We start from the raw sequence: 20,407 nt of genomic DNA, 5'->3' as shown, positions 1-20,407 counted from the left end.
ATTTGAAGTTATAGAGTGTCTTTTGGATACTCTGAACTTGCAGATGTGAAGTCTTTTTGTTTTGGATTGTAATAAAACATCTGAATAATGAGATTTAGCTTTTCTTTTTCGCTGTTGAGTTTATATCAAATGTGTATTCACCAACCTTAAAAACGTAACAGGACACAGTGCTAATGTTCTCATATATGTTTCACAATGCACTGAAAGAGGCAAAAGAATGTGGCTCAAGTTTTTTTATATGAAAGAAACTCAAAACGTTACAAGAACAAACTACAAGAGGACAGAACACGAAGTTCTTTAACCTTTTTCTAGAATAAAAAGATGGTCTCTAATTGAGACTAGCCAGTTCCTGAATGTTGATAGGAAACGCAACAGTGCGGTCACCAGCAAACGCTCTCTTAGCCATTATGAGATTTACTTTCTCCGTGGGATGAAAAGCGTCCCAAAACAGGTACTGATCTCTGTTAGGGCAAGGCGTTTCAAAGGGAAGACAAGTGATCTGTCCTCTATTCCGTCCTATCCCACAACATCCCTTGTCCAAAGTAGTAAACCCTACAAAACCAACACACCATTATATTAGCCATCGAGATTAAGAAGTTGGCCTAACAATTGTTAATTACCATAGACGGCTGGGTTAGTGGTGATGTCTTGGACCATATTAGCGGTATCGAGGTAAATGAATTTAGCATCAGGAAGATTCTGGTTGAGATTATTGATCATTGTCTTGACGTTTGTGTTGAAAGGAAGAACAAGTTGGTTAACTTCTTCCGAGCATTTACCGTCGGTTCCTTGAGCTAGAATGCTAGGAATGCACCCCATTCTTCCAAGTCCGGACACTATAAATTTCCTACCACCTAGATTATACAATCTCTGCATTACCAAAAAAACAAGAACAAGTTTATGATTACATTTTAGCTTCTTGTTTAATTAGTACTATTTATTTATTTTTTTCATGTATTACGGTGAGTTGATTGGTGTATTGCTGAACCAAGAGGTCACCGAATTGTTGAGCGTTGTATTGGTTACGGGTAGGGAAGTTGGGCATCAAGTAATTGTTCAGATAGTCGTTGCTTCCCATTCCAATGAAGAACAAGCTTCGAGCCACCGAGTCTGCAATTGTCACTGCACCACCGGACTTACTAGCCACCTGATCTAACGTTGTCTCAAAGTTATGAATCTGCTGGTCGAACGGTATTCGCCCCACCTGACCATCGGATCATAAATTCATTTTTTCAATGTTTATTAAAAAATATACTCATGTATATACAAGTACTTTTTAGAAAAAATACATGGTACAAGAGAATTAACAGATCCTTCAAGAAACACAAACGAATAAATTTGAGGCAATATAGTGTTTTTTTTAGTGACAAAAGCAATATATTCGTAACTACTTACAAAGTTTCCTCCGGTGTCAGGAAGAATACCCGCTGCTGCGGAAGCGTAGTTGACACCACGTAGCACTTGATCTCCGGTAGCTTCCGAGTACGCCGGAATTAACGGCAACCCCAATAGTTGGGCTATATGATAAGTGCATGCATGCATCAAATTGCTCCATCGATCAGCCCATCTAAACTTTATGTATTTTTAAAACCTTTTATAGTTGGAAAATATATGCTTTGTAGAGAAAAGAAACAAGATTTAAACCAGCACATACTTACTAGGCGCACATACTTACTAGGCCCTACTTGAAACATGCAGAAAAACTTTTTCTATTGAAACATTTTTTTATGCAGAAAAACTTACCAATACCATCGACCATGGTCAAGCCATTGCAGAACCTACCGGTCGGACCTCCACTGAAATCGATGCCATAAGGAAAGTAATTAGCTTTAGCAAAGGAAGGGATGTTATTGTTGTTCCCATTGTCTATGAGAGAGTCACCAAAGACAAACAGTGCGGGCACAATGCCATCACTGCCGTCTTGTTCGACCAGTGGTGGCGGAGGAGCAGAAACAGGGTCCTCAACCACAACAAGTTGGCCGGATACGCCATGCAGGAGTTGGAGAACCACCACCAGAAGAGCAGAGGACATGCAAAGTGGCCGGAAGTGGAAAGCCATAGTGTAAAGATGTTTGAGCTTGAAAGTTAAGTTTGTAGGGTTGATTCTTTGCTGAGGAAAATGGAATTTTAGAGATTTATAGAGGGAGAGAGAGGGGTTTGGTGAAGGGAAGTAAATGCGTGTATCCGTAATCTACCACACAGTAATAACAGCCACTCACGATAATAGCAATATGTGAGTTATGTAGTATACATCATACATCTATTGTTTCTTCTGCATGTCTATAAAATCATTTTTATTATCTGTATATACATGAAATTGTTTCTTAATGCATGTCTATATAATATAGCCATGGCTACTCAGTCCTCGGTTCGGTTCCGATTCGGTTCTTTCGATTCTAAAGGTTTAGAATCCGTTCGGTTAGTTAAAAAAATTTGTTCGGTTTCAGTTCAGTTATTTTAGTTATCGGCTCCATTTGGATAACAAGTTGGGAACTGACTTATATCTGAAGTAATTTCATATTCCGTTTGGTTCTGGTTTTTTGATTAATCCGGGTTAAAAATAAAATAAAATTGAGTTTTCCGGATTAAATATCAGATTTTCAGATAAAAATTTGGATAATTTAAATAATTTTAAATATTTTGGATAGAAATTATTCTAGTAATTTGATTTTTCGAGTATTTCGACATATAAATAATATTTTTAAATTATTTAATTATTTTAAACTGAATATAGTTAATAGTATAAATATATAAACTATATTATATAGAAATTCAGATATCCATTCGGTTCTCGATTCGATTCCGGTTTAGTTTTCTTCGGTTCTGGAGATATAGGATATACTAGTATAATTGATATGATCCAAATCCGACATGAAACTCTCTTTTTTTTGGCTCGGTTCGGTTCTTCGATAAATGTACCTTGACGTAATAGTATATACCCATGAAGAAGCATTTTAATCAATTAAAAAAAAAAAAGGGCAAATAAGAAGAGGAAAGTTGCATTTACAATCGTCGATATTCTCAACGACGTTTACGCTTTCAAGGTCAGACAATCGTGAAGACCAATTATGTCGAAGAAGAGAGCAGAAAAAGCATCAAATAAGTCCCTGCTATTTCAAAATGGTGCATCAAATAGGTTTTTGCGTCTATTTACTTTAGGGTTGACTTTTAGTGTTTTGACTTCTAAGATTGTGTATAGTCTCCCTTATTCGCCATAAATGGTAGTCCAATCGATCGTATGCTAGACACTTAAAAAGTTTCCTCATCTGATTTGTTTCAAATTTCATAACAGTGATGACAGTATCAGCTTTGAAAAAAGGTCAAATAATTTTCAATTTTCTATTTTCTATTTTCCTTGGACTATCATTTTCCGAGGTTAGACTTTTCGTCATGGATAATAATGTACACCAGATTTTGACTCGCGCGGATATATTTTCTTAAAAATATGTTTTTATTTGTTTTTCATGTCAATAATATTAGGACTGGACAAAATACCAGAATCTAAAGAACCGAACCGATCCCGATACGAAAAAGTAGCACCAAACCTAAACCAAAATTGATTAAATATCTGAATTATTCAAAATTTTAATTTTTGGAGAACCGAAACCGAAACCAAATCTGATCCAAACTGAAGTATTTTGGATACCCGAATGTATCCGAAATAGATTTATATACTTATATATTAATAATTTTTAGATGTAATGTATACAAAAAAATCTAGAATATATATGAAACTTTAAAGCTTGTTTAAATACTTGAAAATATATACAAATAATCAATTGTAAATATCAAAAATATTTAAAATAATTATTGATTTTCTATCCAAATATTTGAACTAAACAAATTTATATGTTAAGTTTAGGTATTCTGGCATATGTTATTCAAATTTATATTTATTATATAATTTTGTTTATAGTTTTTGAGAAATTTAAAGAATATAATGAATTTTAAAATTTTAAAAATAATTTAAATGGGTTATCCGAACTCGAACTGAACCCGCAAAAATCCAAAGTGAACACGAACTGAAATTTAGAAATATTCCAATGAGGCTGAAATCTTTGACCCCAGAAACCCGAAACCCAAACGGAACTGAACCGAACCTGATTAGGTACCAGGTAGATAGCTTTTATAATATAATAGATTTTCAATTTTCTTAAAAATATAAGCCTATTACTTTTTTTTTCTTAATATGCTGCAATCTATGTTTCCAAACAAACATCTTTTTTAAACTGCAATCTATGTTTCCAAATAAACCTCTTTTTTAAAACTGCAATCCATGTTTCCAAACAATTTTTTTTTTTTAAACTGCAATCCATGTTTCCAAACAATTTTTTTTTTAAATTGCTATCCATGTTTCCAAACAAATCTTATTTGTACTTGAGTTTTAATAAGATAGATATTATTTTAATAAATAGAGAATATTATTTATTGGTAATCTATAATTTAGGAAGTAAGTTGGATTCAAATAATATCATTTATTGGTAATCTAAAATTTAGAAAGTTTTTTTGTCAAAAAAGAAAGATTGCGATTTCTAAATTATTTTTATGTAATTTTGATATAAACATAGAATATTCTTATTGATTTATTGGTTATCTAAATTATAGGAAGAAGCTTGGACCCAAAATGAAAATATAACGATGTTTAAATTATTGTTTGCAGTTTTAATAAATAGTGAATATTTTTAAAGAATGTGTGTGTTCAATATCATTAGTTTATTTTATTATATTGTGATTTAAATCAAGACATAATTCGTTTTGTGTTAGTATTTATGTATGTTATATCAAACATGATAACCAAATGATAACCGGTTTAAGTTTGTATTTTATGTATATTATATGAAAAACGATAATCAAATGCTGAGCAAAAAAATCAAATTCTAACCGGTTTGATTTAGTATTTATGTATATTATATAAAAAATGTGGATATTAGATGATGAAAACTTAACATACAAATTAACACGACCCATTTATATTGGTGCAGGTAAAATCAATATGGGTGAGGATGAAAAATTACGTGGATGGACCTTTCCTAAGAACACAGTTATGTTAAGCATGTTCTGAAAAGCAAGGTTTATAGTATGTTGGTGTTAGGAAAAAGATATTTCACCTAGTACGATAGTTTTAATGTTAAAATATGTTTTATTGGTGAGGAAACACCATATAAGTTTTAGCTTCAATGATTTATATTTTGTTGTGTTTTTTTTGTCACCAATTTATATTTTGTTGTTCTAGTGGTCGAGATAACTTATAAATGGATAGATAGAGACATAAGTCTTAAAAAGTAACTGAATTTATTGTGTATCCACGTTTTTAGGAAGTAAGTATCAATTTTGGAAAAAACAAAAAATTATTTAAAATTAAATTTATTTATTAATTATTCCAATGGCATTCTATTGTAAATATTGTGTAAATCTAAGGGTTAGTCTAAATTTGTATTTCTCTTTTAATAGATTAAATAATACACCGAAACAAAAGAGGCTAGGTATCCTCAACACAACGATAGTCCACAAATTCAATCATACATAGAAATTAGAAAGACTTTAAGTACACACCATACTTGTAGTCATTATATTGCTCACACCAACGAAGTAGAAATAAGAGGAAAAAACACACACAGAAATTTCAACAGCATAGCATGTTCCACATGCTTTATTATAGTTATGTGTGATTTAACAACACTGATTGTACTTATCAAGATCATTTGATATCGTAAGACTAGTCTTCAAATACCGTATGATCTAGAACTCAAATATTTCATTTGGCATTGTTAGCGGATAAGAATAGTTAGTCTCCACAGTTGCGAAGTTAGCATCTAATACGCTATTGTTGTTCTCCTCAATCTGCATTAATTCACCAAAAAAACAACAAAACAATTCATTAGGGCAAAACAGTGTAAATATTGTTGGAACAGTGTTACTAAGTACATTTAGATATACTTCTGCTATATATTATTTTCAGAAAATGTTTGCGGCAAAGTTTAGCAAAAGAAAATATTTCATAAGATATTGTATGATAAGAATGTTGTCATTTTGTTTTACCTTTTCGAGGAGGTACTTATTGGCATTTTTGAGGACCCCTTCCTTCATAATACCAAAAACAAAACCGTTAGAAAATAATGTTAAATTTTGTACTCATTTTTAGTAAACCAAACCTTAGCTAAATACACAATGATGTTTATGTGCTTACCGTGTTCCTTAAGGACTGAATTTCTTGAAGCATAATCTCCATCTACAAATTTTACGCATTAATTAGTTTTGATATTTAGAGATAGAAACATATAAACTTTTATAGTCATCAGTATTTTACTTTGACTTTCCGAACCTATGCCTGAATATATATATATATATATATATGAACGCATGTATACCTTTTTTTTTTTTTTTTTTTTTTTTTCTTTATACCTGAGCAGAGCGAATATGGGAAATCCAATACTCAAGATGCTTCTCAAGCAAAAGAAGTTCTTGAAGATTCATCGTCCCATCTCCTCCTCCAAACATATACCTGAAAATCCATTTTGTTATATTTACATGTGTATGAATTCATAGCCCCTTATAAACAACTTAGTAAGGAAATAGCTAGTGTGTGTGTCTACATACCTTATTCCTTTCTGAAGCATATCAATCTCTTGCTTAAGCTCATTGACCTGATCTTTTGGATCCTAGAAAATCAACTTTCGTTTCAATGTTTATATTATTTGTAAATAATATTGTAAACCGAATAGAAATTTTCACTAGCTGTAGAGTTCCATTTGGTGACACTAAAATGTCTGTACCACTACAAGAAAAATGAGTTTTGATAGCAGTAGAGGATAACATTTTTTCGCTTTCTGCTATGGTTGACATACCTGTTAGTTTTAGATAGCGTTTGTATTTTTGGAAACACTATGATAGAGCGGCATAATTGGAAACGCTATGATAACATATGGATTTATATATAACACTTATGTTTAATAGCAAAACACAGTTAAAAACATTATGTTTGGTATTTTAAATCCCTAAATCCTAAACAAGTTTTTAAACTCTAAACACAAACTTTTAAACTCTACTATTTTAACATCATTTCTTAAATTAAACTTCAATTCTTAAATATAAACTCAAAATTAATATATTTCAAAATTTCATCTCAAATCTAAATCAATACCCTAAACCTTTAACCCTCAAACTATATACTCAATCCTTTATTTTAAACTCCAAACATTAAATCTAATCTTTTCAAACTTAATACATAAAATATCTTATTTATAAATCATAACAATTATTAAATTTATTTACATATATAATTTGCACTAATTATATATAAATCTTAAATTTATTTACATTTGTACTTTACATACCCTTAACTCTAACTAAAAATCTTAAAACTCTAATATTTTATTATTTAATTTTAAATTTAAAATTTGAGATTTAATAAAAGTATAATTTCAAGTCTTAAATCTGAACCCTACGCACTATATTCCAAATCCTAAACTATATATATACCTATATATATATATATACATCATGTCGTAAATTAATCGCATACCCTAAACTCTAACTAAAAATCATATAAGTCTAATATTTTTTATTTAATTTTAAATATAATCAAAGTATAATCTCAAATCTGAACCCTAAGCACTATATTCCAAACCCTACACTCCCTAAGTTTTACACCCTAAACTCTAAACTTCATACTTAAACCACACATCTAAAAAAATCTACATATAAACATAAAATCTAAATTTCAAACTTTTAAACTTTATAGCAAATATACAGTTTAGTATAAATATAACCTAATTTTATTTTCAACTTTTAAACTTTATAAACTGTAAACTTGAATTATAAACTACAAAATATACTTGTGGTTAAACATATAAGTCAACTTTATTAAACATATGAATTAAAAATTATTAAAAGAAACCATTACAGAAAAACAAAACAAAAAAAAATCTCATTGGCTAGTCATTTTCGTCTGTTAGATTGGATTCAATCCAATGGACAAGATCTTTCCCTTCTCATTTTATCAGTCTTATTTCTCATTGGATGATAAATGTTGGTGAGGATAACCAACTTTTAATCTCTTCCATTGATAAAATCTTATCCAATGGTGAGGATATCAAGAGCTTTTCTCTCTATCTCTCCCATCTCTCTCAACCTATGTATCTCTCAATCCCAGTAGCTATGTCTCTCAAGCTCTATGTCTTTCCATCTCTCTCAGTCGCCATCTCTCGTAACCTCTATGTCTCCAAAGTAGTTGTGTTTTCCATTCTTCAATTTCATTCGTTTAATTGCTTTCTACAGTGACCCTGAAACATGGATTCAAGTTTGGTTGAAACGTTTTTTTGTTGTTTAGGGGGAAGAAGTAGTGGATAACGAAGGAGTGGAGTCGGAGCTATGCCGGATTCTGTAGGCGGAGGAAGACGGTGGGACGATGACATGGGAAAGAGAAGTGGTGGTGTGAGAAGATGATGAAACGAGAAAGAGAAGTAGTGGAGGATGGAGGAGGACAGCAGATGGCGTAGCTAACAGCGTGGTTTGAAGCGTCGATGTGAAGGAGTTCGTGATGGTGGTTCATAGATCCGGTGAAGGAGGTGGCTGGTGTAAACAAACAGACTAGGTGGAGGCACGAGGAGTTAGGTTTCTTTTTAGGTTTAGCTTTTTAGGTTTAAATTTTTGGTTTACATTTAAACCAATTTTCATTTATTTTTATATGTGAACCAGTTTTAATTTATGAATAATTTTTAATTCAATTTCATTTATAGTTTAATTTTAATATATATCAGTTTTAATTAAATTGCAATTTCAATAATATAAAAAAATTAAATATTTTTATTGTATTTTTATTTTTATTTTTATTTAATTTTTAACCATGTAAATAATAACAAAAGTTATACGCTATTAAATAATATTTAATTGCATACAAAGAAACGCTATATTATATCACAATACGATAGCAGTGCAAAAAATCGCTATCTAATGTGTTTGACCTATTATGACGGACGATGACACATCGCTTGTTAAAATGCTATTGTATCGTTAGATAGCGTTATTCTCGACCGTAAGAAAAGTCTTTTCTCTTGTAGTGTACGTAAAATACATATAAGCATCTACTAAATAATTAATACTAGTTCAGAGCGGTGACAATTGTTTATAGTGCTAGGGTAACCTTTTTTAAAGTGCTCAGGACGACTTTATCAAAAGGTTGCTGATTTATAAACCAAAAATCCTAACTTTGTTCGAAATACAAAAGTGATGAAATGACTAAGGATACGATATTTAAAATCGTAATATGGGTGTTGTTGTCGCAAGCATCTTTTTACTTTAACAGTAAATCTAAGCAACTAATTTGACCTGTGTTTTTTTTTAACTATTTACACTTAAGTTCAACGTTCCAATAACCTATGAGAGTTTCCCACACCAGTAGACAAATTAAAAGGGACGGCTAGGTGCATTGAATGTAGAATACTTCAATAACTGTTGTAGTTTCACGTAGAATCGGAATCAGGTGCCTTACCTAACTTACTGAGTATTTTTACTAAACACGTGTAACCAATTTGCATTATAAATATTACTAATATCTTACGGAAAAAGCAAAAAAATAAGGAATTGATTAACATGTCCAAATATATGCTACACTTTGAGCATCGACTAGTTTTAATTAACCCCAAAATGTCATTATCTGACACATTCAACAGTCAATCTTAGAAGTCAAAGAAAAAAAATTGGATACTGAAATGAAAAATGATTGAGAAAATAGACCTACAAGATTTGGAGGTTGAAGTTGTTCTTGAGCAGTAAAAGTAGCAGAAGAAGAACCACGACCACCACCGGTACACTTCATGTACTTATCAATCATTCCTTCCATTGTTCTAATTTTTAATCACATTCCCATACATATTAGGCACTCTTTAATCACTTCTAAGTACAAGTATAAATAAATATGCATGCTATGAGAAATATATATATGATAGTACCCTTTAGTAGCGAGCTCAAATAGCTTGCCCTGGGGAGAGAAAATCATAACGCCGACCTCAGCGTCGCAGAGCACAGAGAGCTCCTTAGCCTTCTTGAGAAGACCGGTTCTCCTCTTGCAAAACGTCACTTGTCTGTGAACCGGGTTCTCGATCCTCTTCAGCTGAATCTTTCCACGAGCCATTATCTAATGATCTAACGTTTGGATTTATGTTTAAATTTGGATTTGAAGTTCGAACGTGGATCAACCTCCCACTAGTTTGAACTAGCTTCGAGGTTCCCCACTTACTGTTTGGTTTCTCTTTTTCTTGGGAGAAAACTATGAAGTTATGACCAAGCTCATGCCACCTTCTTCTCTTTATATCTTCATTACCAGATTCCCCCACTCACTTCTCTGCTTCTTAAAAGCCCCTTTTTCTCCACACAAGCCTCCTTTTCTCTTAGTCTTATATATAACATAATATATTCATGTGCTTTTTTATACGCTATATGTTAAGTATTCATCTAGCTTTCATACAAAGTATATAGCTTTACATACAAAAGCCGACTAAAGCATTGTTTGTTATTTTTGGGTTTGTGTGATTAAGCCTACGTCTGATGTGACATATGACCTGACATGCAGTAGTTGTTAAAATTCCAACTATATTTAACAATTTTTATTAGTTAATGAAAATTGGTAAAAATATATATATATGTATATATTTAATCTATGCGAATAAATCTAAAATGACAACTAAAATTAAACGAAAATGAGTATTTGTGTGCTCTTTAAAAGATTTCCCAAGAGATACATTATTTTCACTAACTACTAGATCCACATTTAATACCTTTTAAAAAATGGTACTTTTTCCGTTTCAGTTTAACTTTGTTGTAGAGTAAATTTTTCGTTTCAAAATAAGGGTCGTTTTACAGTTTCAACATAAAATTTATTAACAATATTTTTCTATTTATTTTTCAATTAGTTGAAATATGGTTTAGTGTATATGTAAAGATGTTCTTTATTTTGAAAATATGGAAAATTAAATAGTATTATTTAATCTGTGTACATAAACTTAAATCGACAATTAAAATGAAATCGGACGGAGTAAGAAAATACAGAGTAATAGTCATTAAGTAATAGGAGTAAGCATAATTAGTCAATATTTAAAGAAAGTGTCATGTGCAAATCACCGTGGTGGAGAACCAATGACCTTCCCATGTTAGGTTCCAATAGTAGCTTTTTGTTAACTGTATTTATTTATTGATTTAATTAAGTTAATTATTTCCCCCTACTAAATGTTTTTTGGCCATCTTGATTTTCCCTTCGTCTACGTGACAAACTCTTGAATCTTATTCTTCTTCAGGTTTTCAACTCACTTTTTTCTCTTGGAATATGAGAAAAATCTTTTTCAAGAAGACTATTTGTCAAAAGTCTGCAATTAACTGTAACATCCCGAGTTGTGATATATAAAAAGGCTTAAGAGAATTGATTTGGTTACCTATGTCACCAAAGTTGATTTACTTTTTCCGTCACTTCAGAGTTAAACGTGCTTGAGCTGGAGTAGTGGAAGGATGGGTGATCTATCGGGAAGTAATTTGTGATACCGTGTGAGTGAGGCCAAAACACGGGAAAAAGTCGGGTGGTAATTGCAGGGTCAGTAAACAATGATTTCGAGCATTTGGAAAAATTAACGCACGCCTGTCAGACGGGATGGGACCTACGGGCCGAGAGAGCAGGCGTGGGTGGCCAATTAGCCGTGGGCGGTCGGAGCGTTACAAGTGGTATCAGAGCTGGTTAGTCATCTCGGTTCTGACCCGAGAGGCGTCTTGAGACCTGTCGTGGGGCGCAACGAGGGCGTTGCGTTCTTTGAGAGGGGGTGAATTATAACATCCCGAGTTGTGATATATGAAAAGGCTTAAGAGAATTGATTTGGCTACCTATGTCACCAAAGTTGACTTTTCTTTTCCGTCACACATGCGTTTAGAACTCCAGAGTTAAGCGTGCTTGAGCTGGAGTAGTGGAAGGATGGATGACCTATCAGGAAGTGATTTGCTATACCGTGTGAGTGAGGCCAAAACACGGGTGGATGATTGCATGGTCTAGTAAACAATGATTTCGAGCATTTGGAAAAATTAACGCATGCCCGACAGACGGGATGGGGCCCACGGGCCGAGAGAGCGGGCGCGGGTGGCCAATTAGCCGTGGGCGGTCGGGGCGTTACAAGTGGTATCAGAGCTGGTTAGCCATCTCGGTTCTGACCCGAGAGGCGTCTTGAGACCTGTCGTGGGGCGCAGCGAGGCGTTGCGTTCTTTGAGAGGGGGTGAATTGTAACATCCCGAGTTGTGATATATGAAAAGGCTTAAGAGAATTGATTTGGCTACCTATGTCACCAAAGTTGACTTACCGTTTCTGTCATACATCCGTTTAAAACTCCAGAGTTAAGTGTGCTTGAGCTTGAGTAGTGGAAGGATGGGTGACCTATCGGGAAGTGATTTGCGATACCGTGTGATTGAGGCCAAAACACGGAGAAAGATCGGGTGGATGATTGCAGGGTCTAGTTAACAATGATTTCGAGCATTTGAAAAATTTAACGCACACCCGTCAGACGAGATGAGGACCACGGGTCGAGAGAGCAGGCGTGGGTGGGCAATTAGCCGTGGGCGGTCGGGGCGTTACAAGTGGTATCAGAGCTGGTTAGCCATCTCGGTTCTGACCCGAGAGGCGTCTTGAGACCTGTCGTGGGGCACAACAAGGGTGTTGCGTTCTTTGAGAGGGGGTGAATTGTAATATCCCGAGTTGTGATATATGAAAAGGCTTAAGAGAATTGATTTGGCTACCTATGTCACCAAAGTTGACTTACCTTTTCCGTCACACATCCGTTTATAACTCTAGAGTTAAGCGTACTTGAGCTGAAGTAGTAGAATGGGTGACCTATCGGAAAGTGATTTGCAACACCGTATGAGTGAGGCCAAAACACGGGGAAAGGTCGGGTGGTGATTACAGGATCAATAAACAATGATTTCGAGCATTTGGAAAAATTAACGCACGCCCGTCAGACGGGATGGGGCCCACGAGCTGAGAGAGCGGACGTGGATGGCCCATTAAGGGCGGTCGGGGCATTACAACATGCCCATATGCATTAGATGTTTAGTTGATCTTTACATAGTATACCAGAATAATTTGAATGATGGAGTTTTTTCTTAAGCTCAATTATTTTTCGACCAATGTTTTATGCCCTTATATATTTTATGCATATTATTTTGAAAAAGTGGTTAGATCCTAAATTTTTTGTTTAATCAATGGATTATAGAATCGTCTTCTATGGACTTAATTAATGGATTTAGCAACTTAAATCTTTTACTTTTATTTACCTAATACCATAAGATTATATTCCCTTTAATATGTTTATATTTAAATAATCCATAATTAAGTATGTGATAATTTAGTGCTGATGTATCCAATTAAAGTTTGCAATTACCACATAAAATTGTGGACAAGCAACGTTCTAAATAGGTCGTGAATTTAATAGTCCCAAAATAGAAACTCTAATCTAGGATTTTAAATATTTTAAACAGTCTGGACAATCTATTTCTAAGGCCAACACCAAGGTTACTCCAAAACATTAAATTTAATGGAATTTATTTTTAACTGAAATCCAAATTTGGTGTAACACTATTCATTAGACTAAATATTCATATGATATATATTATTTAATATTATAGTTAACTTACTTATACTAATTAGGTTAAACCATGTAAAAATAAATATATCATACTATTTTATTTTTGTTTTACACAATAGTTAACATTCAAGTATTATATATTTCCCATTTAATAATATACTTAAGTCAATATTTATTAAAGAATTATAATTTGTAACTAAAAATAAATACATTTATTATTTTAAAATTTCAATAATGAGATATAAGTAATTTATTATATATTAAATTAGTTAAACAAGTAACTAAAATAAATATGCTAAAATAATTTTTTTAATATAACATAAATTCGAATAATACTTTTATGCTAAGTTATGAATTTTCTTTTTATATGTAAATGATAATTAATTCATTACAATTGAAGATAAAATATTATTTTTGTGTGAATTTGGTGTTATTGGCGATAAAATAATAAAGAATAATGTAAAAATAATTAATTTTATGTTATTTTAACATTGAATTTGGTGACATAATTGGAATTTCCCTAAGAAAGAATGATAAAGACGGGACATCTCTCTCTAAGAACATCTCCAAAAAGATACTCTATTATGAAATATCAAAAAATCTATATTTGAAATTTAAAAATCTTCTTTTTCAAACCAAAACTTCAAATTTAATTTCAAAATTATTTGTATTTTATCTTATGACCCTTATATTTGTCATAATTAATTTAAATTCATAAAAGTTTTGTAAATAACTTAGCACATATATAAAAATATTACAACAGTATTAACTAATAAAATATTATATTAAAATACAAATTTTAAATAAAAATAACATAATTAATATTAAACTTCAAAAAAATACTATATTATTCTATAAAACTATTTTCGTAATGCATATATGATCAAGTAGTGTATTTCAGAATAAAAAAATGATTCTCTTTATTTTTAACTTGTAGATCACAAACTAAAAATTGTTGAAATTAGGTGATCTTAAACTTGTAAATACATTAGATCTGAACAAGAAAGTAAAAGAGATAATATATATTGCTAAAAGACTTAACTTCTATAACTTATATTAAAACCCCAGTGAATACATTCTATATGAATAAAAAGAATGATACAAAATAGACATCAAAACAACAACCATCTTCGGTTACAAAAAATATGTTTGGACAATATTTTGGAGGTTTTGGAGGTTCTTGATCAATTTTACATGACTACTAGTATTGTAATGTTTAAATTTGTGTAATAGCTATGTTTTCATGTAATTTTTGAAAAGTTTTTTTTTGTTTTTAAGTTTCTTTTGTATTGTTGTTGTCTAAATCTAGTTTTAAAATATGTTAAATCTTATTTTAAAATTTTGTTTAATTTTTTGTATAAACCGTAAACTTATATATAAAAATTGATTTTTATGAGATATAATTTTTTTAGGATTAATACGATAAATGAGAAAATGATTAAGAATTATAAATGTGATGTGTAATTGCAAGAATCAAGATGCAAATAAAATATGAAATTTCAAATTTGAATTTTTTTTTTTTTTTGAGAAAACTTCAAATTTGAAGTTTTGAGAAGTTAAACTTCAAATATAGAGTTTCAAAAATAATTCTGAGAGCAAAAGATTTCTTATTTAAAATTATAGAATGTTTTTTTGAGATGCTCTAAGAAAGAAGTAAATAAAGAATCTTTGTTTAGGGAATGAGGTAGCTCACTTGGTAAGGACCCTGTGGGCCAATTGTCATGCTCACGGGTTCGACGCCAGGCGGAGGCGAACTGCCCATTCTGTCACCAAATGCGGTACTGGGTGTTGGACCTTGTCCCTAGCCTAGGTAAAGTCCTCCCGGGTGAAGTGGACCGCTGCCTAACCGGGTCCAGGGGAATGACCCACGTAACTGGGGAACCCCTGGATTATCAAAAAAAAAAAAAAAAGAATCTTTGTCAAATCAAAATGCATCAAACATGCAAAACCAAGAACGTGTGTGCTCGATCCGTTGCTTCGTTTGCCTCGCGTCTTTGAGCTCATTGGCTGTCAAGATCGTATCTATGAGTGACACATGGATTGTTTTTCTTGTCTTGTAGGAATATGAAGCTTATTTTGATTCTCCACTTCCAAAGTTTTGTGTATATATTTGTATATTATTAATCCTAATGCATGCTTTCAAATTTTCAGTTTAACTATGAGCTTATTTGTACAATGCGATCTGCGATGGTGGCTTTCTTCAGATACCTTTAATATATGCATTAACACAATACAGGATGAATTAAGTAGAGTATTATTAGTCATTCGAACCAATTATTTCTTCCAATACAATGGATCTCAGAGTATTAAAAAAAAAATAAGTTTTTGGTTGAGATCCAAAGTGCCTTTTTAATCCTGCAACTACTACCACAAAACCTAGTAGAAACGATTCTCGGTTTTAGACCCGCAAATTTGTGACTCTAAAACATTCTTTTTACTCTAAAACATTTTTTTACGTGTACGATGCTAAAGATCGATATGAGTGCTTGTTAGACGCTCGAACAAATCATTATACATACGTGATGGGTGTGTCATGTTTGTGTTGGATAGGGGTAGGCGTTCGGGTATCCATTCGGGTTTGGTTCAGTTCGGATCTATTCGAATTTCATGATTAAAAATTTCAGCCACATTCAGGTATTTATAAATTTTAATTCGGGTTCGGTTGGATCTTTACGGGTTCGGATAATCCGTTTAAATTATTAAAAAAAAAATTAAATTCATATATACTTTCAGTTTCTAAAAAACTAAAAATAAAAATAACATATTACATATAAATTTGAATAATGTACGTATGTCAAAATAGCTAAACTTAATATATAAATTGGTTTAGTATGAATATTTGGAACAAAAATCAATAGATGTTTCAAGTATTTTGGTGCTTTGAGTATTGTTTAACTATTTTAGACATTCATTTTGGAAAATTTTAAAATATCTTATATATTTTGGATACTTTTTATATATTAAATCTGAAAATGATTGATATATTTAAGTATATAAATCTGTTTCGGATACATTCGGATATTCGAAATACTTCGGTTCGGATCGGATTCGGTTCTCTACATACCAAAATTTTGAACTCATTCGGATATTCAACCAATTTTGGTTCGAGTTCGGTACTATTTTTTGGGTCGGATTTGATACGGTTATTCGGATTCGGATTTTTTGCCCAGTCCTAGTGCATGATAATAATTAAAACTATAAAGGAAGCCAAAGAAAGAAGAAAAAACAACTTAGACATTATAAAAATCCAAATCTACAAGAAGCACTAAACTTATGTTTCCAATGTTCCCATCGACATTGAATCTTGAAAGAAATGACTAGATGCCTTGGGATAATTAAGGTTTCCGTTTATACTCTTATTTATCCTTAATTAACTATGCACTAGTTTTTAAAATAAAATTAATCTTAGTGGAATCATTCTAATGTTGATTACAAAATGATATTGTTGCCATTTAGGAGTTATACCAAAAATCTCACGTTAATATTTTGTTTGATATTGTAATCAACATGTTGATTAACAAGGACTGATTTTTTTTTTAAAAATGAAGAATGATTGTTTGTAAGGGTGTTGAATCTTGGTTTGTTTTGTTTCTGGTTGGGATTCTTTGAGGTTTCAGATTTTGGATTTAGAAAAGTATTAACGAAACTACAAACAATATATATCATAGGTTGAGTTGGTACACTTGCAATTTCAGATGTGTTGCCTTTTAAAATAGTTTTAGCATTTATTTTTATCTTATTTTGTGTAAAATGTTTTCTTAGAATCCTTTAGTTATTTAACGAATTTAAAAAGATTTAGGGGGGCCTATTGGAAATAGAATTTGTGTGGAGTTTGAAAATTTTAAGAGTTAATAGATTTTTAAAAGTTAAGTAGATTTGATGAATTCTTAGCCAATGTATTGTATAAATTGTCATTGATTATTATAGATTTTCATATATACTTTTCTTTCCAAACTTATCTTTCTATTTTTTTAAAAAATTCTTTCATAAAATAGAACTATTTGACAATTAAATAAAATTTTGGTTTTTTAATATTTTGATATTTTGATTTGTCTTGTTTGATTTTTGTTTTAAAGTTTTTAAGATCAACCTATGAATTTTCTCATGATTTTATTTTAATATCAAATAGTTATATTTCATGAAAGATTTTTTTGTAAATTGTTATTTTTAATAATTTCTTTTATCTTTAGTTTTCTTTTTACAATTATCTTTGACTTGACAATAAAAATGTAAAATAATCTTGTTGTGTTTGTGTATTTATGTATTTGTGTTTTTGGTACATAGATTTTGAGAATCCTATGACTATATGTGATATTTGTAAAGTTAAGTGTTATAAGTAAAACTAGAGAGAATTTATGTCTCAATAACAAAAGAGTTTAATAGAATTACAAAGTCAATAAAAACTAAACTTTTTGAATAACATAGGATTTCCATAGAATTTAAAAGTTCACAAACCAATAACAAAGGATTCCAATAAGATTTTAAGAATTCATTAACCAATAACAATGAAATCTCTAAATTTTAAAATTCTTTCAAAATTTAACTCCCAATAACCCCCTTAGTCGTTTAAGACTGTTTAGACGAAAACATGTAAAATGTATATTCATGCATAAACGCCAAAATATGGTATTCGTTGCGAGGTTTCTTATTTCTGAAATATTAATACGGAGTACCCGCTTGTTATTTTTCAAGTGATTCATACCGCATTTTAAAACAGTGGTCGTTTGCAATTTGGAGTTTAGAGTAAAATAATTTATTAACTATTGTGTTTTGAAGAAATTAATGATTTATTTTTACTTTTAATTAAAATCTGTTTACTTTTATATTTTTCTTTTTTGCTTGTTTTGTTTTTATACCTGAATAGTTTTCTAATTGAGTGTTAGGGTTTAAAATGGATTCATGATTTGTTGGACTAATATTATTGAACTAGAATTTATCAGTTAGTTCTTCATCTACTATTTTCTTTACTTGCAAAACTTGTCTGATTATATCCAGTTTTTGATCGTTAGTAAATGAACACATCGAATGTGCTTGTTGACTTGCTCAAAATAACATTTTCGACATCTGCTTGAAAGAACTTACATATTTGTTTAATAATATGTCAACAAAATTTCTTAAAGCAAAATATTTAGTATGGGCAAATCAAACCAACCATAAGCATAATTATTAGTTCATATATTTTCACAAATTAACTAGAAACTTAAACGTATACTTCAATTTATTTTTAGTGGATAACATTAAACTCTTATCTAAAGTTTAAAATATCTAGTTTATAAGCAAATTTAAAACATGGTTATATGAAATGTTAATTTATTTTAATAATTTTAAAGTTACATAACATATCAGATATGAGATATCCAACCCAAGCCTTTCATAAACTTTTATCTCTCTGCAATAAACATGCAGGATCAAAAGTATGGACAAAAGATTAGAGACAACGCTCAAAGTTTTATTATTGATAAGAGAATTTTGACCATAAGCGATCTTGGTCAGCCATTGGAATTTAAGGTAATGTTTATTATTTCATTTTAGAATAAAAGATTGAGAATTTAGTCCTCTCTGATTTTATATATTTTACAATATCTTAAAGAACAGATTTTTGAAAGCTTATGAAGTACCATCGATCAATAGCTAGTTATGTCGTCTTAACTTTAGATTTAGAACAATGTCAATTTTTTGTGCACTAGAACAATGTCAATTGCGTTTAGAAAATGATAAAGAAGTTGAGATGAGTTGGAGTATTAAATGAAAAAGTAAAAACCGCTAACTAGCGTTAATAAGTTTTTATCTGATAGGAAGATTTCAATATGCGTAAGTTACAAAAAAAAAAAGAGATTCCAATATGCATAGCACCAAGTTTGGTAGATATATGCTAGGGGCCGGGATATATGAACATTATCTCGAAGAGCATCTCCAAAAATGAATTCTATTTTGAAGTTTCACAGACTTTATATTAGAAGTTTAAAGGTGTTTTTCCTCCAAAACAAAACTTCAAACTCAACTTCAAAACTGTTTGTACTTTATAATATGAGCCTTATATTTGTTATAATCAATTTGAATTCATAAAACTTTTGTAAATAACTATCACATATATAAACATATTACAACAATATTAATTAATAAAATATTATATTAAAATATAAAATTTTAAATAGAATAACTTAATTAATATTAAACTTCAAGCAAAATACCATATTATTCCATAAAGTGATTTTTGAAATACATATATGATCTACTAGTGCATTTCGAAGTAAAAAAGGCTTTCCTCATTTTTAATTTGTAGATTAGAGATAAAAATTGTTGAAATCAGGTGATATTAATATTTGTAAATACATTAGATCAAAACAAAAAAAAGTAAAAAATAAACATAAAATATTGCTAAAAGACTAAATTTTATTGATAATATATTCAACATGAACAAGAAAGAATTGTATGAAAAGACATTATCAACAACAACAACCATCTTCAGTTACACAAAACAAATTGGACAATATTTGAAAATTTTGAAGGTTCCGGATCAAACTTACATGACTATTAGTATTGTTGCAATATTTAAATCTGTGTAATAGTAATTATGTCTTCATGTAATTTTTTAAAAGTTTTTTTGTTAAGTTTCTTTTGTATATTTTTGTTATTTAAATCTGGTTTTAAATATTTTAAATCTTCAAGTTTTATTTAATTTTATGTGTAAACTTAAATTTTGTAAACAAAACTTAAAATATTTATGATATATAATTTTTATAAGGATTAAAACAATAAACAAGGAAATATTTATGAATCATAAATGTGATGTGTAA

The 20,407-nt window shown here is 30.6% G+C and overlaps 2 protein-coding genes and 1 long non-coding RNA gene across 3 annotated transcripts; 1 reads left to right on the top strand and 2 right to left on the bottom strand.

The window, feature by feature from the left end:
* Window positions 1-218: 218 nt before the first annotated feature.
* On the bottom strand, window positions 219-2,127 carry LOC106400569 (GDSL esterase/lipase At1g71691). The gene is made up of 5 exons (XM_013840915.3): window positions 1,744-2,127; window positions 1,396-1,517; window positions 962-1,204; window positions 621-870; window positions 219-552 (listed from the first exon to the last, which is right to left on the bottom strand). Exons 1-5 carry the CDS (start codon window positions 2,057-2,059, stop codon window positions 329-331), a joined length of 1,155 nt encoding a protein of 384 aa, XP_013696369.2. The 5' UTR covers window positions 2,060-2,127; the 3' UTR covers window positions 219-328.
* A 3,333-nt stretch (window positions 2,128-5,460) lies between these two features.
* Window positions 5,461-10,349, bottom strand: LOC106397842 (agamous-like MADS-box protein AGL12). Its single transcript, XM_013838464.3, has 7 exons — window positions 9,951-10,349; window positions 9,740-9,845; window positions 6,598-6,659; window positions 6,403-6,502; window positions 6,188-6,229; window positions 6,040-6,081; window positions 5,461-5,841 (listed from the first exon to the last, which is right to left on the bottom strand). The coding sequence occupies exons 1-7, from the start codon at window positions 10,130-10,132 to the stop codon at window positions 5,740-5,742; spliced, it is 636 nt and encodes a 211-aa protein (XP_013693918.1). The 5' UTR covers window positions 10,133-10,349; the 3' UTR covers window positions 5,461-5,739.
* On the top strand, window positions 6,668-8,749 carry LOC125588598. Its single transcript, XR_007324713.1, has 2 exons — window positions 6,668-8,226; window positions 8,330-8,749. It is a non-coding gene; the product is annotated as an uncharacterized LOC125588598 (long non-coding RNA).
* Window positions 10,350-20,407: the final 10,058 nt, after the last annotated feature.

Source organism: Brassica napus, chromosome C6 (assembly GCF_020379485.1).
Source record: "Brassica napus cultivar Da-Ae chromosome C6, Da-Ae, whole genome shotgun sequence".
NCBI classification, from domain to species: domain Eukaryota; kingdom Viridiplantae; phylum Streptophyta; class Magnoliopsida; order Brassicales; family Brassicaceae; genus Brassica; species Brassica napus.
This window is presented reverse-complemented; position numbering and strand designations above follow the sequence as displayed.